The sequence below is a fragment of the Abramis brama genome (assembly GCF_963993115.1).
Source record: "Abramis brama genome assembly, chromosome: 24".
Lineage (NCBI taxonomy): Eukaryota > Metazoa > Chordata > Actinopteri > Cypriniformes > Leuciscidae > Abramis > Abramis brama.
The window spans coordinates 13,468,168-13,488,897 of NC_139986.1; the positions used below are offsets into that span (position 1 = coordinate 13,468,168).

Here is a 20,730-nt window from a genome sequence, read left to right on the forward strand (position 1 = left end):
AATGGTTTTCTTTGAGACTGTGGTCCCAGCTCTCTTCACGTCATTGACCAGGTCCTGCTGTGTAGTTCTGGGCTGATCCCTCACCTTCCTCATGATCACTGATGCCCCACGAGGTGATATCTTGCATGGTGTAGCAAATTAGCTGTATGAAATATTAATAATCAATAATAACTGGTTATAATTGATTATGAATATTTGGATCAGTTAATATAATTAACTTACTGTCCTGAATTAATATTACAATCAATTAACCTGGTTGTCCCGTGAACACTCAGGATTAATTGTTTATTAATTCTAAGAAATGTACATTTCTGGGGCATGGGAAATGTCTTTCTTAATTTATAGTACTACTAAGAGCAGTAGCCAAAATCTAAATGATTAGTGACTCCAGTTATGAGCTTGAGACACGGACAACTTTACCTGTGTCATGAACAAGATTGTATTAACTAGTCTAAACACTTAAACTACTCTAAAATACACACACATACATGCATACAGTTTACCAAGGGAAAGAGAGCTGAAGCAGAATACAGGAAAGCATTGTTTGAAATTCAGCAGATCAACAGCCTTGAGCAAACCATCAGTTTAGTTCTAACATGCCCTTCTTTAAAAGGGGTAAGGATACTGAATGTATCAAATAATGAGACTAAGGCTCAATCCCAATTCACCCCTTCCCCCTACCCCTTGGCCCTACCCCTCCGTTTTGCGCGTTCCCGTGAAGGGGTAGGGTTGTCTCGATTCTCTTTTGGTTGGAGGGGTAGGGGTAGGGGGAAGGGCCAGATAGCCCTTGTAACAAAGATTTTTCGGGACCACACTTCAAACGAAGGGGTATGAGAAATGTACCTGCATACACCGGCTACAGAGGCACATGACTGCCAATAATCATTTTCTTTATGTCACATTCAATCTTGTGTTCATATTTACGGTCATGTTCTTCAAAGAAATGGTTGCAAAAAAATCGTTAACAATATGACGCGTGTAAAAAGCAAAAGTTTGAAGCGAAGTGGACGCGCGAATGAGGCGAATTCGCGTCCACTGCGCCGCGCTAAACGCCTCATTCGCGCCGCAATACCTCCAGACGCGCGTAAACGCGTCTAAACATTGAAATCACTCGCGCCAGACACTCTATTCGCGTTTGGTGTGAACGCAGCATTAGGCGTTGAAGATATCGTCATCTCCGTTGTTTTCTGCGAACTTCAGAAGAAAAATGCAAAAAAATAGCTGTAACTCACGCAAGACTACAGCTGACGACGGCATCTTGGAAGTTTGTGATAAACATTGGCACATCTCCTGTGACGTAGGCGCTAGCAACGACGTATAATGACGTGTAACGGTGTAGTAGTGGTGTCCCATTTCTTAGGGGAATATTTTCACCCCTACGCCTTGCCACTCTGTAGGCGAAGGGTTAGGGGTAGGCAAAGGGGTATAAAATAGAATTGGCATTGGGCCTAAGTTTGATACTTGCATGCCTCGCCCATTTGAATTAAACTGTCCTGATGCAATTTGTTGAGGCTCCAGTTGATCTTTGCTGATGTGGTCTTGATGAGAGAGAACCAGTGGTAGTCAGAGTATCTTTGGTGAATGGAAAGACAAGGCCGCAGCCGGACATAAACTTGGAGGGTCCTTAGAAACTTCTAGTTCTGCATCATCTTCACGTCAGGATTCCAGAAAGGAGTAAGAGAGAGCTGATCTTGTGATCAGTGACTTTAAAGCGTGAAGATGCCACACCTTCTGGAGGTGTTTGAGCCAATAAGACGTGTTTTCCTTTGGAGGGAAAATCTTTTACTTTATGACCCATTGTTCAAGCAGGCCTTTGAACATGCAATTTGATTGGATGTTTAACACAAGAATCCTTAAGATGCTTATAATATTAATGCATCACAAAGTTAGCAAAATGTAATGTAAATTAACAAATGGGAAACGAAGACTGGAGTTTATAGAGACCAAACATGCCATACATATGATTTTGGTTAACCATAATATGCAAAGTCTGAAACATTAACCCAATAGAGTTTACAAGAATACAAAAGCAAACCACATGAAATGAAAATCATGAGATGATAGAATATATAAGATTAACAGGGTTTATTTCTCCTCCTCTGCAAGAGTTTAAGTGAGAGTCGCAGCTCTCTAGAAATTCCTTTGGGTCGTAAAACTCTTATCAGTCTCAGTGTGTGTTAGCTTCATTTGGGATGTTAGTTTTGGGGGGTAGTTTCACAGGCCTTTGTTGGGAGAGTGAGTTTGCTGGATTATTCATTAAATAAATGAATAATTTGTGTGTGTCTGATTGGTCTACACCACTAGCGGCGCCAGGATTTTGATTGCAGGTGGGCCCCCAGAAAACTGGATGGGCCAGTTAAAATAAGAAAAAAAAAAAAAGAAAAAAACGGGTTCCCCTTCATCTCCGTTTCAGCGCTTTTCTGCGGCACTGAGGACAGCGACTCAGTAGCCTACCTGAATTTAATGCGTAATTAGCATAGGTTAAAAAAAAATTAAACAGGAATTTTTTGTTGCTTTTTTAATAGGCTACAATTACAATTTCATTTAATTTATTGTTTAATAAAATTATAGGCCTATTATTTTTAGTTTATTAACAGCAACAACAACTGTAAAGATGAAGTTGACGATCGCCATCTCCGTATAGTGAACGCGCATAGAGAGAAATGCACATCATGGATTACATAACCAGAGAGTAGCCTATTTCTTTTTGTTTTAAATTGTTAAAAAGACATTTCAAGCTTTCTTAAGATATATTTCATGTCTGTGAGGCATATGCTGAGTTTCGTTAAGTTAGGATGAGATGCGCTCCTGTTCACGAGCAATGCAAGTGACCGCGCGGGCGCCTCTATGATTGTGTTGTCTGCTATATTTGCTTTTTATTTATGAAAAATCCAGGCAATTGGTTGATAAAAAAAAATATTAAAATTAAGATACAATTTATACAAAACGAAATTCACTTTAAAAAAAGTCTTTCTGCAAAACAAAACTTAATTAAGTGGTCAAAATCATGTCTGACCCGCTCCATGTCTCTCGATATTGCTCATCCTATCTTACTCGTGCGGTTCACTTTTCATAATCAACATAGATGAAAAAATAACATTATAATATTTTAACAAATATGAAACTAAATGCGCTTATTTAATGGCAACAACACAGTAGGCCTACAGACTCTCTATTTGTACAAATTGCTGCACATTCATTTTATTCTGAATTTTGCACACATAAGTTGAAAGGCATTTGTTTGTGCATGCATGTAAAACATATCTGCAACATTTATCAAGTTCACTGATAATTATGCGTGCATTTATTAATTATTATCTTAATGAATAGCCTAATGTAACAAGGAGAAGCATGTAAACTGCGCTGTTTGTTTAGAATGGAATGGATCGCAAATAGATCTGAATGAAGAAACGTACAAAACCATAGTAGAAAATGGGTGGGCCCGGACATAAAATGGGTGGGCCCAGGCCCACCCGGGCCCAATGGTAGCGCCGTGGCTGGTCTACACATGGTGCCCCAGACCGAGGGAGATTGACTGTCATGCTGAACTTCTTCCATTTTCGAATAATTGCGCCAACAGTTGTTGCCTTCTCACCAAGCTGCTTGCCTATTGTCCTGTAGCCCATCCCAGCCTTGTGCAGGTCTACAATTTTATCCCTGATGTCCTTACACAGCTCTCTGGTCTTGGCCATTGTGGAGAGGTTGGAGTCTGTTTGATTAAGCGTGTGGACAGGTGTCTTTTATACAGGTAACGAGTTCAAACAGGTGCAGTTAATACAGGTAATGAGTGGAGAACAGGAGGGCTTCTTAAAGAAAAACTAACAGGTCTGTGAGAGACGGAATTCTTACTGGTTGGTAGGTGATCAAATACTTATGATGCAATAAAATGCAAATTAATTATTTAAAAATCATACAATGTGATTTTCTGGATTTTTGTTTTAGATTCCCTCTCTCACAGTTTAAGTGTACCTATGACAAAAATTACAGACCTCTACATGCTTTGGAAGTAGGAAAACCTGTAAAATCGGCAGTGTATCAAATACATGTTCTCCCCACTGTAACTACATGGGGCATATAAGCCATCCGCAAAGTAACAGTGAATTCAAAGTATTGAGTCTTAAATTGCGTTAGCCTTAAGGCAACAGGTCATGTCTCCTTTGCTTCTCTCTTGAAGCTCCAAATATATATACTGTATATATACTTTTACATACAGTAATGCAGGCCGTGTAGTTTGGGCATAACATCTTAAACATTATTGGCTATAAATGTATTTTCGATGTGCATGTAAAGTGTTAATTGCAAATAAGATTAAGGGAATTAAGAGAAAAAACTAAATAAAGTGTCTACGTAAGAGTCACCATAACAACTTTTTGGACTGAAGCTGTTATGGTTTTGGACACCACCGTCATTAAAACACCAAATGAAAGCATATCTTTTGGACGAATGGAGCTCCCCATTTCAGAGACTTAGAGAATCTATGACAAAGAGCATGAAACTCTTCTGGGGGCACGTAGTAGCCCAACACCTTATTAAGACACTTTCTGTTGGTTATAATAATATATTTATGAACTATATAGGCAAATCTTACCTTAATCTTACCTAACATATGTCAATAGTTTGTACATGTTCAAATTAATTGGCTATGTGTTACCTATGAGAAGTCGTACATAACAGAGTTTGCATGGCTCCCACTCCACTTGCTTCCATTTTTGGCACTAAAAATAGAGAGACTTTTTCAGTTTCAAATATTTGCTATGTTTAGCAGTTATACCAATCACCAATACTTTTTCAAGACCATTACACCAATAAAAGAACATTATGTAACCTGTGTAGTGTTTTAGTGGTATTTAACCTTAATAACTTTGTATTTGGCAACCCTCTTCACAGGGTAATAATCCTGGCTCCCTGTCACTGTATGTGGGCATTCTGAAAGGAAAAAATATTACATTCACAAAGCTTAACACTACAATAAACAAACCATTACAGAATGATAAGTGGGTATTAAGCTAGCATGGGTTGTACTTAGTTACAGTTTTCATATTGTAGTTGTTAAGGTACAGAAGTTGTATTGAACACTGGTAATTTACTGTAATCAACACAAACTTTAGGGTTGGGTAGTTGTGACAAATATATTGGCAAACAAAGACAAGTTAAATCCATGAATTCAAATTAATCTCTATTGTGTAGCCTGGGAGTTGTTAATCGCTTTCTCATAGCAGAGACTAACATGCTTTTGACTGTGAAAACCAAAACCAAAAAAAAATTATGTTACTTTCTGACTATGTATGCTATTATGTTGCCAGATAATTGCCAGAAGACTGTAGCTAGATACTGCAGCTCATACTAATCAATTTTGTGGCATTCAGTCCACACTCCTATACAGAAAGCTCGACAAGCAGCACATCAACACACCTTTCCTTTTATTTGGCCGCAGTGTAGTGGGATCACGGCAGCCTCCTTCCACAACTTCATATGTTAAATACAGGGAAACATTTAAAATATGTAAAAAATATTTAAGCACAGTTTATTAGGAAGACTGGGCTTTATTTGTCAAAATGTCTTTCCATGAACAATTAAAACTTTGTTTCAGGTATTGAAGGCAGCACACAGTGAGCACTTGATACATAAATTATGCATTATGGGTGAATTATTCCTTTAAGGATAAGCAGGTTGTTACGAAACTGCTCCAAGACACGAAGGTAGATCCAAATGCAGCTTTATTAAGGGGCAATCCAGACATGTAATCCAAGAAACAGGCAATGGTCGAAACACAGGTAAGCAGTCCAAACAAACAAACAAACAAACCAGGAAACACAGGCAGGGGTCAGAGGCAGGAGAATAATCCGAGGAACAGGCAGGGGATCCGGGAAACGGGAAACGGGAAACGGGAAACCATGAAGAAACGCTCAGGAGTGCAGTGTAACAACATACAAAACTTCGCAATGATTGAATGAATGAACAAGGAATAAATAGGCTGAAACTAACAAGGATGATGAGACACAGGTGAATGCAATTAGTGATGACGAGTCCGGGCAGTGAGTTATGGGAAATGTAGTTTGTGAGAGAGTGATAATAGTCGGGTGTGGAGTGCCCTCTGGTGGTTCTCAAGGGCATTCCAGCTGGTGACCGTTACACAGGTTCTGCCATGAGCTACAGGAAAGCCTGTATGTTTCTTAGCTACAGTAAACCAACATGTTTCTTATGATTTTTTAAAAGTATAAATCATAAGAAACATGTTGTAAACATTAAGTTAATGACAACACTTATTTATTTGATAAAGGGTAACACTTTATAAATATAGCTGTAAGCAGCAATTATCGGGGCCAAGCGCAAGAAGACGATAAGACATGCCAACATGGCTGGGAGTGTCAGACAATGACACATACGCTAGAGGAATTGATTTGGTGATTTGCTATGGTGACAGGATCAGACTGTCCTCTAAAAGTGTGCCAAATTTTATAACTTTCCCACAAGCGGTTCTATGGGCTGCCATAGACTCTCCGAGCGGAAGAATAATAATAAGAACGCCAATGATTTCACTAGATGCCTACACACATTCTGTGCTTGGCCACTAATAACGTTCAGTTATAAGTCACTGATAAGTTATTAGTTAATGATTAACTTATAAATTACAAAACATGATTATACATTCATAACTAATTAATAAGTGATATGCTTACATTTTATGAATGTTTTGTTAATTCAGTTAAAAGTCATTTATAAATAATAAGTTAATGATGAACTAATCACTTACAAAACATGAATATGCATTCATAATTGATTAATAAGTGGTAACATTTTATGAACGTTTTGTTAATTCAGTTATAAGTCATTTATAAATTATTAATGATGAGCTAATTATTTACAAAACATGGCTATAACACATTTCTGTGTGATGAATAGTTTACACTTTAGATTAGGGGATGCAGAAAGTGCTGTAAATGACTTGTATAGATATACAGATCATTTGAAACAGATCAGAAAGATCTACAAATGATCTGTAACACATTTACAAGTGATGAATAATTTACACTTTAGATTAGGGTATGAAGAAAGCTTTGTAAATGATTTATTAATACGTTCACACATCATCTATAACAGGTGTTGAACACTTTGTAGTGTATACTGCAGTGTACATGTTGACTGGTTGACTGTGCACATGCTGTGAGCATCAGTTGAAGGTAAAGCCGGTTCTGAGGTTCACATTATCACTAGATCCACACACTCCACACAGAACACAAGTGTGTGCTGATGAGTGAAAGGATTTAACATAACTCACGTCATTTATAAATGTTTATCCACTTCAAAACAAATAAATGGCTCTTCTTCAAAATACTGCTTTAGCATTCCTGCATGTTTGTGCTTTTGAACACAGACCAGCTTACAACTTCACGATACATCAATAAATGATATACTAATCAATTACTAATGGTTCGTTTACCATTTGTTAATGATTAACTGTTGTTTATTGAGATAATGATACTAAAACAATGTTGACATTTATAAGTGATTAATAATGTATCAACTAATGATTTAATAACCATCTACTAATGATCTGTTTGATTTACTTAATCAATTAAAATCTTTTAAGATGACTTACAACACATTTGTAAATTGATAACATACCACTTATAAATAATTTTTGAACGTAGTCATTTTGTAAATGATTAGCTCATCATTAACTAATAATTTATAAATGACTTATAACTGAATTAACAAAACAATACATTTTAGCATATCACTTATTAATCATTCATGAATGTTTATTCATGTTTTATAAATGATTAGTTCATCACTAATAACTACAAGTGACTTATAACTGAACGTTATTAAGATATTAACCATGGGAGAGTCTGCAGTGACTGTTAACTTTCTTTAAATCTCTTTAGTTAAACACAGTGTTAAACACATAACACTCAAGCTGAAGGTAGGGGAGACCGGGGACAGTTGCAAGAGGGGATGGTTGCAACATGTCTTTTTCTCCAATCAGAAACAAGCTAGAGTGATGACACTCATACTGAACATGCACAGTTAGACCCTCCCCCCACCAAGAATACAGAAGACATATTCAACATCTGCTGCTGCATTTATTGAACAAAACTTGTTTTTGAGGTATGAAAGTAAATTTTTTCATTAGATATATTTTTGTCATGCTGTCCTGACATTTTGTATGAATTAATCAAAACTTACTTAGTTTGAATTATTGTTTTGTTGACTTCTAAGTGACATGGTTAGCATGTGTCTAGCAGGCACATGATGTTCTGTCATGGCTGATAGGGTTGGGGACGGTTGCAATAAGTTATAAATTGCATGTTTAATAAAAGTTTGTTGCATTGTAAATTGTTCAATTCTTCCTGTCTGGCACTGAAATATGGAGAGATTGAATAGCATCTGTAACACCTGCACACTGAATCTATGTAGGCCTATGTTCTACACATAAACAAACAAAACTCAATAACTGTTATTTGATAAATATGACTAAATAAATAAATTATAGGCTACAATAATATTATTGAAATAAATAATACTATAATATTATAGTAGGCCTAAAACAGTTCATATTTTCAGAATTCTATGCTCATTGAGACAAAAAGCTAAAGTTAATTAGTGAAATTTAAGGTATTTTTAACATGTTGCAACCGTCCCTGGGTTGTGTTGCAACTGTCCCCAGGGTTGTGGTCAGTTGCAACATCTGACTTCTTCCATTCAAATGAATACTGTGAACGATATGTCATATATAATCATCTTTAAATGGTATGGGTAATTAGCAGACAGATGCAAGTTTAATATATACAAATTTGGTTGGTCTAGTCCAAATAGTCTCTGAGTAACTGAGAGAAATGCAAAAAGTGTTGCAACTGTCCCCGGTCTCCCCTACAATTCATTGATTACAGTTGTGGACAGAGAAAAAAAAAATTGTTGTGGTTTTTTTTTTGGCACACAAGTATATTTAGGTTATTTCCTGTTTGTTTCAGAGCTCCAGTGATGCCTGTGTTCCAGAACATGTCCTTCATCATCATCATCATCATCATCTCTGTGTTTCTACACACTCACTCAGGTTGGTCCATATTACACTCAAATTTATTTTTTATTTTAAACAATCACATTCAGCAGAACCACAACTGATATGATACACAAGAGATAAAATGCAGGCATGTGATTGGCAAAGGACAAGAAAATGTATCGAGCAAAGACTGTTAAAGCATATGAGAAGACTTTAAATACAGGGCACAAGTCATATGTCATAATTACTTTTATGGTGCTGTTTTGTCCTTTTTGGAGCTTGACTTTCCTATGTCAGTGTACTGTACTATTTTGTTGTATACAAGAGAATTATGAAAAAAATCTTTAAAATCTTTATTTTAAGAAAAATAGTCATGCAGGTATGGAAGAATATGAAGATTTGTAACTATAAGGGTGAGAATTTTCATTTTTGGGTGAGCTGTCCCTTTAAGACCTTTATCTCTAAGGTTTAAATTATAATGCTCTAATGTGTTTTTATGTTTCAGCTGATGGTGATATCTACTCTGCAGTGATGCCTGAGACAGTAACAGCTCTGACAGGCTCCTGTGTGCAGATTCCTTGTACATTCAACATCTCCAATTTTGAGGACAAACGTAACAAGGCAAAATCTATTAATGGGATCTGGCTAAAAAATAAATCATATTTTGGTAATGAAGACAGTTTCATAGCTTTTAATAGCAGCAAAAACATCATAAGAGGATTTAGTGACATACAGATGACTGGAAATCTCAGTGAGAGGAACTGCACAACTGTCTTCTATAACATCATGATGAATCATTCAGATCTTTACTACTTCAGACTGGAAATGGAGCCAGATGTGTTCAGAGCAACGTTTTACCCCGATACAGATCATTCAAGAAAGACTGTGAGGATCACTGTCAAAGGTAAACGTCATCTCTATTGTCTTTAACATACAGGTTCTTTCCTTCACTTGTAAGTCACTTGATAAATTTAATAAATGAATACATTTAAATGTAAATATTATTTACATAATTAACTTACATCACTAAGAACAGCTTCTTAATGACGAGCTACAATCATTTATTTCTGTAGATTTACCACAACCTCCTGAACTTAAACCCACTGATCTGAAAGCAGTGATGGAGAACACAACAGTCAGTCTGAGCTGCTCTGCTGAAGCCCCCTGCCCCAAACAACCTCCTACAATATCCTGGTCCAACAGCCCTGAATCTGCCCACATTACAACACAGTTACTGGAGAAACCTGATAAAACCCAGTCAGTGTTTTCACACACGACCTTCAAAGCTTCATACATGGATCACAGAAAGAACATCTCCTGCACTGCTACATATCCAAGAAAAACATCTGAAGACTCAACTGTGGAGACCACCGTGATGCTACAAGTCCTGTGTAAGAGATTAGACTGCTTACTTCCTTTAACATAGCCCTGTGTGTGCTTAAATGCACAAAGTGCTGCTTAAACATAATTTGGTGTTTAGATTCCTATAGAAATGTCTAATGCACAGGTGTTTTACTGCTTTATATTTATGTGCTTGTGTTTCTGTCAAAGTTTCTCCAAAAGAAACTCACATCACCGTCAATCCATCTGCTTCAGTCTCTCTTAACACTAATGTGACTTTGACCTGCAAAAGCAAAGCCAGTCCATCAAGAGAAATGAACTACACCTGGTACAAACGTGGACAGGAGATGCCAATACCTCAGGGAAAGCAGATTAGTTTAATCATAACTCATAATAATACAGGATCGTACCTCTGCATTGCACAGAATAAACATGGAAAACAGTCATCAGCAGAGATCCAGCTCACAGTTGAAGGTGAGTTTACACAGTCTACTGTACATGTAAAGAACAAGGTCATTTACAGATTTAAGGCAATGAAGATTATACTGAAATACAACATTCTGGTGGAATTATAAGTGTTTCACATCCTATAGGACAAGATGGACACTTTATGCCTCTGATTGCTGGTTGTGTGGGAGGAATTGTGGCAGTTTTCACACTCTCTGCTCTTGGGTTTTGTGCAAGGTAAAAATATTCACTTTCATTCTGAATTAAACAGTAGTTGTATTCCTGTTATGCCTTTTTTGAAACATCCTGTTTTAAGATGTACTCTGCATTTTCTTGTTTAAGCATCAGTCAGTTAAAAACTGATTCACTTGTGTTTGACTTCAGAAAGCGCTTCAGTCATGCACATGCAATATATTAATAATACATTATTCTTAATTTCTTCTCATCTACCAGGATATAGAAAATTGAAATTATTTTGTTTATTGTCAAGTGTATAATATTCAATGTCAATATTGAGGCAAATGTGAAGATATTATTTATAACCATCAAACATAATGGTATTTTTCATAACATGTTTTTTTCTGCTCTTCAGAAACGAGAGGTGATACTTTTTTACACGTATTAAGAATCCCACATTGTTTTGCAAAATATTTCTGTTGTCATTGCCAATTTGCACTTGATCCGTTTGAATATAATTTTTGCCACTGCAAAAATAAACATTTCGAAAACATTTCGACCTTCCTTCTTTATTAGGAGAAAGATTTTCAATGAACCCAGTGCCAATGAAAAGAATCGTTCTGGTCAGGTAAGTTTAGTTTATTTTTGTATAGTTTTGTGTAGAAATCTGGTTCATAATAGTTCAGTTTTCTAGACATTTCTTATTGATTCATTTATGACCATTAATGTATTAAAAATTTGTTTATTCATTTTTTCCAGCTAATTATGTGAAAGTATTTTGCACATAAAACATGACTGTAATCTGTTTTCATTGTGCACAGGTTAAAATCACAGACGTGGATTATGTCAACACTGCCAGTGACATCACGACCAATGACATTTCTGATGATGAAACACTGATCATCTACTATGAAAAGACTGACATCTCAGAGCAGCAGAACTACTGCATCACAGAGACACTCTTCAAGCATGATGAATACACAGAAATAGAGTACAGAGTATCTTAGGGTTTGACTGGTTCACTTAAAGCCAATTCACACTTCACCGACAGACGCAGTTCCCCTTTTGAAATCTGTTACTGTTCGCCGCTTGTTTTCAATCATTCAATCATTTACACTCCCCTGATAAAATAGCTGAATATTTTTATTTATTTTATTTTATTTTTCCCAGGAAGCTCTTAAGAAAAATGTTTAACCCTCATACGGTCCTTATTTCCACTTTACAAAAGCTACTGTATGAAAAATATATTTTTTTAAATTTAATACAAATGATATGTAATTTTTTTAATGTTTACATCTATACATTTATGCTGTGTTTTGGGTGATTCAATTGGGGTCCGAGCGAGGGTTAAGGAAAAAACATATTGAATACATTCAAACTCTTACTAAAAAATCATAATTTAATGATGCTGATTAACCCTGAATAAAATCATCTCTTTCTGGGTTCTGTAAAATCTGCTTGGCCTTATTGCTGAAGCCATGGTCCACAATGAGCTTACAAAGGATGTGCGGGATCTCATTGTGAAGAGGTACCAATCATACCAATCAATACCAATTGGAATGTCACAATGACATTCCAAAGAACAGGAAATCTGCCAAAAACTGATGTGAAAACAAGATGAAAACTTATCAAGGACGCTGCCAAGAGACTTACAGTAACATTAAAGGACCTTCAGGAATATCTAACAAAAAATATCAAACATATCAAATATAAAAAAAAAAAACAACAACATCTGGGTCCATCTAATGTTGTCAAACCCATGAGGTAAAATGTTGTATGAACAGTATTAACTTTTAGGCCACTAAACATTTAAAAAGCTTGGGAAGAGGAAATAGTTCAGATAAAGTTAACTATGGATAGTGCCAAATACCAGACCATTTTGGCACAAACCCTGCAGGCCTCCATTCAAAATCTTAAGATGGATAGGAATTTAATCATAATAACCTCATTCACAAATCTTATCACAAAGCATTCTGGGGTTCTGAAAAAGCAAACTTTTGAAAACAGGATTTAAAGTGCACGTTTTTAGAAACAAAACTGTTATCATCTCTGTGCAAAAAGTCTCAGAACAATACTTTTTAAGAACAGTTATACATTTCCATCAAGGGAGCCGTAAACAGCCAAAACAGTGATGTTTTTGGGGAAAAAAGTAAATATTTCTCCCAACTGGATATGAATATACTAAATGATGCAAGGGTGTAGAGTTACATTCAAGCTATTTTAAGGTATGAAGAATTTTTTTTTCAGAGGAAAAACATTTAAATATGTAATTTTGGTGATCAAAGATGAGTTCTAAGGGATACAATTATTGACACAATATTACAGTTAATATTGAACTGTTAATATTTTAACACAATATATGATATTTCCACACATACATGCATATTACATATGCATATGCTTATCTCTCAGCACAAGAAAACATTGGTAACACTTTATAATAACTTTCAGTTGTAAGTCATTAATAAGTGTTTAGTTAATGATGAACTAATCATTTACAAAACATTCATAAATGATTAGTAAGTGATATACTACCATTTTATGTATGTTTTGTAAATTTCGTTATGTAAGAATTGATAAATTAGGAAATTCCAGACAGTCTGTTTTGGGGGTGACCAGGCCCTGAGAGGACAAAAGGACCTCTCTGGAGATTACCATTTGAACTAGCCCTCGTGCCCCATCGAGACGGAAGTCTCACCTCTGAGTCATCCTAATCTACATCTCTTTCCCTCTCCCTTCACCCCCTCTCTCTCATGCTCAGATGATCACCTGAATTCACCCAAGAAAATGTAGTTTAATGTGAATGATTATCACAGAGTATTTTCATGTTTGGTATCGTTTAAAATGTCACAGTGCGACTGGTACAATTCTCTCATTTCGGAATAAGTAAAACACAAGGTAATAAGGTTTTTGAAGGTTTATGGATAACTAGCATACAAGGAGGGGTTGGTCTCTCAAGCAAATGGTCACACACCCCCAAGAGGTGCTACAGTGTACCTCTGAATGCAAATTTCTATTGTTAGTACATGGTTCCTCCAGGTGAAAGGTTTGTCTATTTAAGGAAGTGCAGCAGGGAGATCGGGGCCTTTTCTGTACTTCAGATCGGTCCGTTAGGCTGAGAGATATAGATCTCTCAGCCTCACGTATTTCTTAATGTTGGGTTTGCATCTTCTCTCTATTCCAGAGCATTTGATGTTTTGTTTCGATTATCTTTGAATTGATTATGAAATTGGCATGATACATTTACCTGACATAATAAATTGTTACATTTGATTATTCTAACTGACTTTGATATTATTTTCATTGAAGAGTTAAACGGAATAGTCAAACATTCACTCATGATTAATGATCCACAGATATCATTAAAACCTTTCATTTATGGAGTCAGATGAATTAACGAGAGAATACATAACTAAATGTATTGTAAATTTAACCAACCAATACTTTGCACGAGTGAGGACAGAACACGTGATAACCTTCCCCGTGTATTGGCGGACCGGCAGATTGGGCCAATATAGCGGGCCTTACAGTTACAAGTCATTTACAAGTGATTAGTAAATGATTAACTAATTATTTATGAAACATGACTATGCATTCATAAATGATTAATAAGTGATATGTTAATTATTTTATGTATGTTTTATAGATTCAGTTATAAGTCATTTACAATTGATTAGTTAATAATTAACTAATCATTTGCAAAACATGACTATGCGTTTCATATGCGTTTCATATGCGACTATGCGATTAGCATATTCTGTCATGATAATCTATAAATCGCTTGTGTGGGAACTGTTGTAAGATGCCTACAGAGGGACACTGCATGTGAACAGACGGATGCGACAGCTTGAGCAGACTCTCAAATGTGATCTACTGCAAAAACTCTTCCTCTTCTCAACATGGACTGCATGTTCCCGGGGGCGGGGTTTATGTAAATTTTAGGGTTAGTGATGTCACTATCCCGGGAGGAATCTCGTGTAGTCCCTACCAGCCGTTTGTTGTAGTCCTTAAAAAACATTTTCTTTAAAAGCAAATATCTTCCTTTGTTTTGAACTTTGAGCGTTGTAACTTTGCAGATGTTGTTTATGCTCAAACAGCAACATTACACACTACCTAAACGGTAACACTTTACAATAAGGTTCCATTAGTTAACATTAGTTAATGCATTAGTTAACATGAACTAACCATGAACAACACCTCTGTTCATCATTAGTTAATATTTGTTAACGTTAACTCACACATGTACTAATGCATCAATTCACATTAAAAGCACGGTTAGTTAACATTAGTTAATGCATTAGTTAGCATGAACTAACCATGAACAATGCCTGTAAATAGCTTTACTGTTTTGTAAGGTTAACTTACTGGACATATTTACATTAGTTTACGTAGTTGACACACACTAAGTATGAACATTTCTAACTCACCATGTTACCCTAAATGTAAAAATACTGTTGTGTACCTTATCAACACTCTTTTATATATACAAGGCATTGATTTGTTGGTAAACATAATTATACAGCAGAAAAATATGTTGTTCATGTTTATATGCACTTTACTATCATTGCATTCAAATAAGTATTATTAATGGATTGAGTGAACCTTATTGTAAAGTGTACACTATTCGACATTAACTGATGTGTTACTAACATTTGTAGACTCTTTATTAACATGACTTACCATTAATAAAGCATTTATTGATGGAATTTATTAACCTTATTGTAAAGTGTACACTATTTCAACATTAACTTATGGATTACTAACATTTGTAGACCCTTTATTGACATGACTTACCATTAATAAAGCATTTATTGATGGAATTTATTAACCTTATTGTAAAGTGTACACTATTTCAACATTAACTTATGGATTACTAACATTTGTAGACCCTTTATTGACATGACTTACCATTAATAAAGCATTTATTGATGGAATTTTTTAACCTTATTGTAAAGTGTACACTATTCGACATTAACTGATGTGTTACTAACATTTGTAGACTCTTTATTGATATGACTTACCATAAATAAAGCATTTATTGATGGAATTTTTTAACCTTATCGTGTACACTATTCAGAATTAACTGATGTATTAGTAATATTTGTAGGTACGTAAACAGTCAATATTGAATTTACCAAACCTTAAATGTGTGAAAGCCATTCATCATTAACATTTTCAGAATGTTGAGAAAAGACCTCTTTATTACATTACAGAACTGGTCAACATTGGCAATCTTTGCCAGCACAAAAATACAAAACAAAATATTTAAGGACAAAAAAAATGTGCTGCACTATCAATTCAAGCCTAAACAAGGCAAAATATATTACTGGAATTAAACATGGGGAACACGTATGGTTCTTTTTTTTTTTTTGTTAGCGACTTTTTATAACATGAAAATGAACTATTTTCTTATTGGAAGCAACTTCCCATCCGTTTTCATTGTGTGTATTATGTTTACAATGTTCTCATCGGCCATGATTGCGTTATGTTTGATAATTTCTCTCCCTTTTCCTGTTTGTCATGGATTTCTGCATATTTCTCTGGTGCTGCAATTGCCAGTTCAGCAATAGCTGCACTCTCAATCTGCACGATTGTGTTCCGGTCCACACCATACTTCCGGAAAGCTTCTGCCATGTTGCTTCCTCTTTTGAAAATCTCCAGGACTGATTTGTACCGCTTTACCACCTGCCATGGATCAGTAACTAAGACAGTAAAAAAAAAGATTTTTTTTTTTAAAGAAGAAATTTCGGCAATTGTTAGCTTTCTAGTGATCACATTTTAAGAGGCCATTCATGTGTTTAATGGTAAACTACACAACACAGATACCAAGTTTTACATTCCTGATATAAAAAAAAAACATTTATTAAATTATTTCAATTTGCACAACCTACCCCTTTGACAGAATTTACTCATTTGCTTGTTTTTTTTCTGTTTTTTTTTTTTCACTCTTTTCTTTGCTTTCTTTCCCTTCTTCTTTCTTTTCTTCTTCTCCCTTGAAGAGTCTGAGCTAGATGACTCTGAGTCAGAAGACTCAGAAGAGTCAGAATCAGTGGAGTCACTTTCTGAATCCTCTTTAGAGATTTTCATTCTTTTGGGGATGTCTGCAGGCTTATCTTTAATTTTGTCAGGAATGTTGTTGTCCATTTTGATGGCTTTAATTGGGGGAAAAAAGAACAGTTAAAAGTCATATTCTGTATGCCTGCATTTGTGACTATAGGTTACATGTTAACTTCACTGCAAATGACAAAAAAGGAGAGACTCTTAAGTTTACTTAGTTAAAAATTTTAAGTAAAAATCGTTTCGTTTTCTCAGTTATTTCTACTATTCAAGCCAGGATCAACCGTTTTCTTGATGGTTTCATTTGTAAAACTTAATTAGTATATAAAGTTAGCTAAATTAGTTGATAAACGTGCATCATTTACCGGATTTTTCTGTGCGTTCATCCCGAGACCCGTTCATCAAATTTCTTCTGTCTCCCTCTGGTCTGATGGTTTAAATTGTCATCCGTCAGTCCACTCTCCATCATCAAACTTGCTTTGGCATTCAACACCTGTTTATCAGTCTCCACTGGATAACTGCTGGCCGCTCTATTTTTTTTTTTTTTTTTTTTTGCCGCAAAGTGCTGAAGGATTGTGGGTAGTGTAGGATTTTTTTTTCTTTAAATGAACTGCAGAAATGAAGCTTCTTTTTTTAACGAAGCTGAAATAACAATGACTGGTGGCTTCGATACAATAACATATCAGCGTCTCGGGATTTTTACTTCCGGGAACGCTACTTCCTGATGAAAAGCCGAAAAGCCCGCTCAGCTCCCACGCAAATTAACAGATGCAACGGCGAACATCACGAACAATCCAGTGACACATCATGTAAGATTTGATTACAGCTTTTAATTATGCAAAACTAAGAATTGTAATTATAAATGTTAAATAAATGCATATGTTTCTTTCTTCAGCACAAACATGAAATGTATCACAACACTATAATTGTTTTTCTGATATATTTATTCTATAACTATTTTATTGAATAAATAATTCTATATATTAGAATTATAATATATATTTTCATCTTTATTCATGAAATGCAAAAATGCATAAAACCTTACTATAGTTAATCATGATAATATTTACATTGTTTCCAGTCAATGTATTTTTTTCTGTTGCATGAATACTAAATATTAACGTATTCATTATTATTATTATTATTATTTTAAATATACTCTTTTAAATAATTGTTTATGTATTTATAAGGTGACATGGCTCCGTCATTAAATCGAAAATTGCTGTCAATGATTGAAGGACGTCAAACAAAGAGGAAGAAATTGAAGTTGATTAAATGGCTCCAGAAAAAAAAATTGCTTAAAGCAAAAATGAAGTGCAATTTATGCCAACATACAATGAAGCTGACTCATAAACCCAACAAAGCAGACAACTATGTTTGGTAAGTATTATTATTATTATTATTAATTTACAATAATTGTATGACCAGAGCTTGCTTGCTTAAATTATCTTTTTAATAATTCATTAATGTTATTGTCCAGACATAGCTGGACAATTTTAAATGTCAGCTATGGTTTTAGGAAAATTTGAACAAATATGACACAGAGTCTTACTCACTAGAATCTTTTATAACATGTTTAAAGGTCCTGTACACGAAACAGACATAAGGGAAGATTCAAGTCAGTGAGGTATGGATCACTTTTTGCCAAGTCAAAGTGTAATTTATATAAGTTCATATATCGGTATGTTTAAAACATTTTAATTGAAGTTTTAGTCTAATTTTGAAAGTAGTTGAACAGAAATATGAACACTAAAGTTTTGTCATTTTTTTTAACAAAGGTTTGCTCAAGGCCTTCAGTTGAGACAAATCGACATGATTGAAGATGGCATTGCTGGAAGCTCACGTACACTCAGCAGCATGGCCAAAAAAGTTCGAGCTATTTGTAAAGAATCCATGAAGTTGTATGCCAGAAGGAAGGGCCAAATGATAGGACAACCCAGGGAGTTCGTTATGATTGATGAGAGCAACTTCCGTCATAAGCGAAAGGTAGTTTAAATATTCCCATAAAATTTATGCCATTTATTTTAGATGAATAACCTTAGTTATGTTAGTGAAGTTGTGTTTTACATTATGTACTTTGTACATTTGGCTAAACAAAAAACAAAGTGTGTTAAGTGTTAAGTTCAAAGAGTGTTAGATTGATTGTAAGGCTGATGAGTGTTAGAATGTATAGAAGGTTTGCATTGTTTTGAATGATGTATGCCTTGTTTCCACCGAGCGCTATAGTACAGTACAGTACGATTCGTCATGGTAAACCCTGATCCGGCTTGCATTTCCACTGCCAACAGTAGGCTGACCCTTACTTGATTGGCGCGGTGTATGCCTGAAGGAAACAAACAATATAATTCTTGTAAAGTAGAAAACAACATAGAAAATAACAATGGAGTACATACAGTATAGCAGATCTTGTTCTTGCTTCTCGGCTGTTCTTCTGTTTGTCACAAGAAGAAATGGTATTGTGTTTCAACTGTATTAAAAAATGGCTCCTCTTGTGTTGTCATTCCTCTTGTAGCAGGCGCAAGTGACGATTATCTGTCAACAAATCAACGTTCTGCTAACTCCACCCTTTAGTACCAGACTACTGTGCTAGGTACCCCAACGAAAGGGTCTCAAAAAAGTGGTACGGTATGGTTCGGTTCAGAATTAGGGTATCATTCACATCTTCTGACAATCGAAACTACAAAAATTGAGTACCGTACTGAACTGTACTGTGCCGTACGGCTCAGTGGAAATGAGGCATTAAATAAATTTGAAAGCTTTGTATTTTTAAATATTGTATAGTTGTATACTTGTTTTTCAGTATGGACGTGGAAGGTTCGCAAAGACTTGGCGTAGAAGAAAGTGGGTCTTTGGGATGCTGGGGGTTGCACCAAGAAATAGCAAGCCTATTCTAAAACTCGTTCATCGAAGGTCCCGAAACCATCTTATCCCACATATTGTACGACATGTGCATCCTGGAAGTTCCATACTTAGTGATGAATGGCGTGCTTACAGAGGGGTATTAACCAATCTTGGCTATAACCATTTTCCTGTGAAGCATAATCAGTGTTTTGTAGATCCAATAACAGGCAGCCATACACAAAATCTGGAAAGAGCATGGTTAACTTACAAAGGAAAAATATGGCGTCTTAGAGGAAATAGGACAGAGGACCTACTAAAACAAAATCTAAAACTGATAGAGTGGACTTACTGGCTTGGAAATCGGCACAAAAATGGTCCTCTTGGAAGACTGTTGAAGGATATTCATCGAAAATATCACCTTTAAAACACAAAGCTGATAACTCCCAAAGCCCATTATTTCTCCAGCCTAACTTGACCATGCTGACTCACTTCCAGATCATCCTTATTTTTACTCTTTTGAAACACCTCTTCCATAGTCCCATTCATTGATACAAACAGTATATATATTTCCATATTTATATATTTCTTATTTTGTACATTTTGTAATTTTGCTGCAGATGATTTTTCTTGCTTACTTTAAATCATTTAAAAAACACTACGGTTGTACAAATGAATTTCCAATTGTCTTTTTATTCATTTGTAATATGTATACATTGTTAATTGGTACCATTGTTATGTAATGTAGTAAATGTTTTGAAAATGCAAGTGATGTGTGAACGTGTGACTTTCACTCATTTAAGGTTCAGTAAAATCAATAATCACTGCTTTGTAACAAATCTACAAATGTTAGTACATCACTTTAC

The 20,730-nt window shown here is 35.3% G+C and overlaps 2 protein-coding genes across 2 annotated transcripts in view; one reads left to right on the forward strand and one right to left on the reverse strand.

Annotated features, from left to right (window-relative positions):
* The window catches only part of LOC311075400 (myelin-associated glycoprotein-like), a 79,583-nt gene extending 67,161 nt beyond the window's left edge, over positions 1 to 12,422 (forward strand). Inside the window, exons 2-7 of the mRNA XM_084102792.1 lie at positions 9,510 to 9,908; positions 10,078 to 10,395; positions 10,556 to 10,819; positions 10,939 to 11,029; positions 11,546 to 11,597; positions 11,791 to 12,422. Coding sequence (XP_083958918.1) covers positions 9,510 to 9,908; positions 10,078 to 10,395; positions 10,556 to 10,819; positions 10,939 to 11,029; positions 11,546 to 11,597; positions 11,791 to 11,976 — 1,310 coding nt within the window. The 3' untranslated portion in view covers positions 11,977 to 12,422. The remainder of the gene's footprint in view (positions 1 to 9,509; positions 9,909 to 10,077; positions 10,396 to 10,555; positions 10,820 to 10,938; positions 11,030 to 11,545; positions 11,598 to 11,790) is intronic.
* Positions 12,423 to 16,193: 3,771 nt separating this feature from the next.
* Positions 16,194 to 17,529, reverse strand: LOC311075763 (uncharacterized protein). Its single transcript, XM_084103350.1, has 3 exons — positions 17,392 to 17,529; positions 16,861 to 17,121; positions 16,194 to 16,671 (listed from the first exon to the last, which is right to left on the reverse strand). The coding sequence occupies exons 1-3, from the start codon at positions 17,426 to 17,428 to the stop codon at positions 16,424 to 16,426; spliced, it is 546 nt and encodes a 181-aa protein (XP_083959476.1). The 5' UTR covers positions 17,429 to 17,529; the 3' UTR covers positions 16,194 to 16,423.
* Positions 17,530 to 20,730: the final 3,201 nt, after the last annotated feature.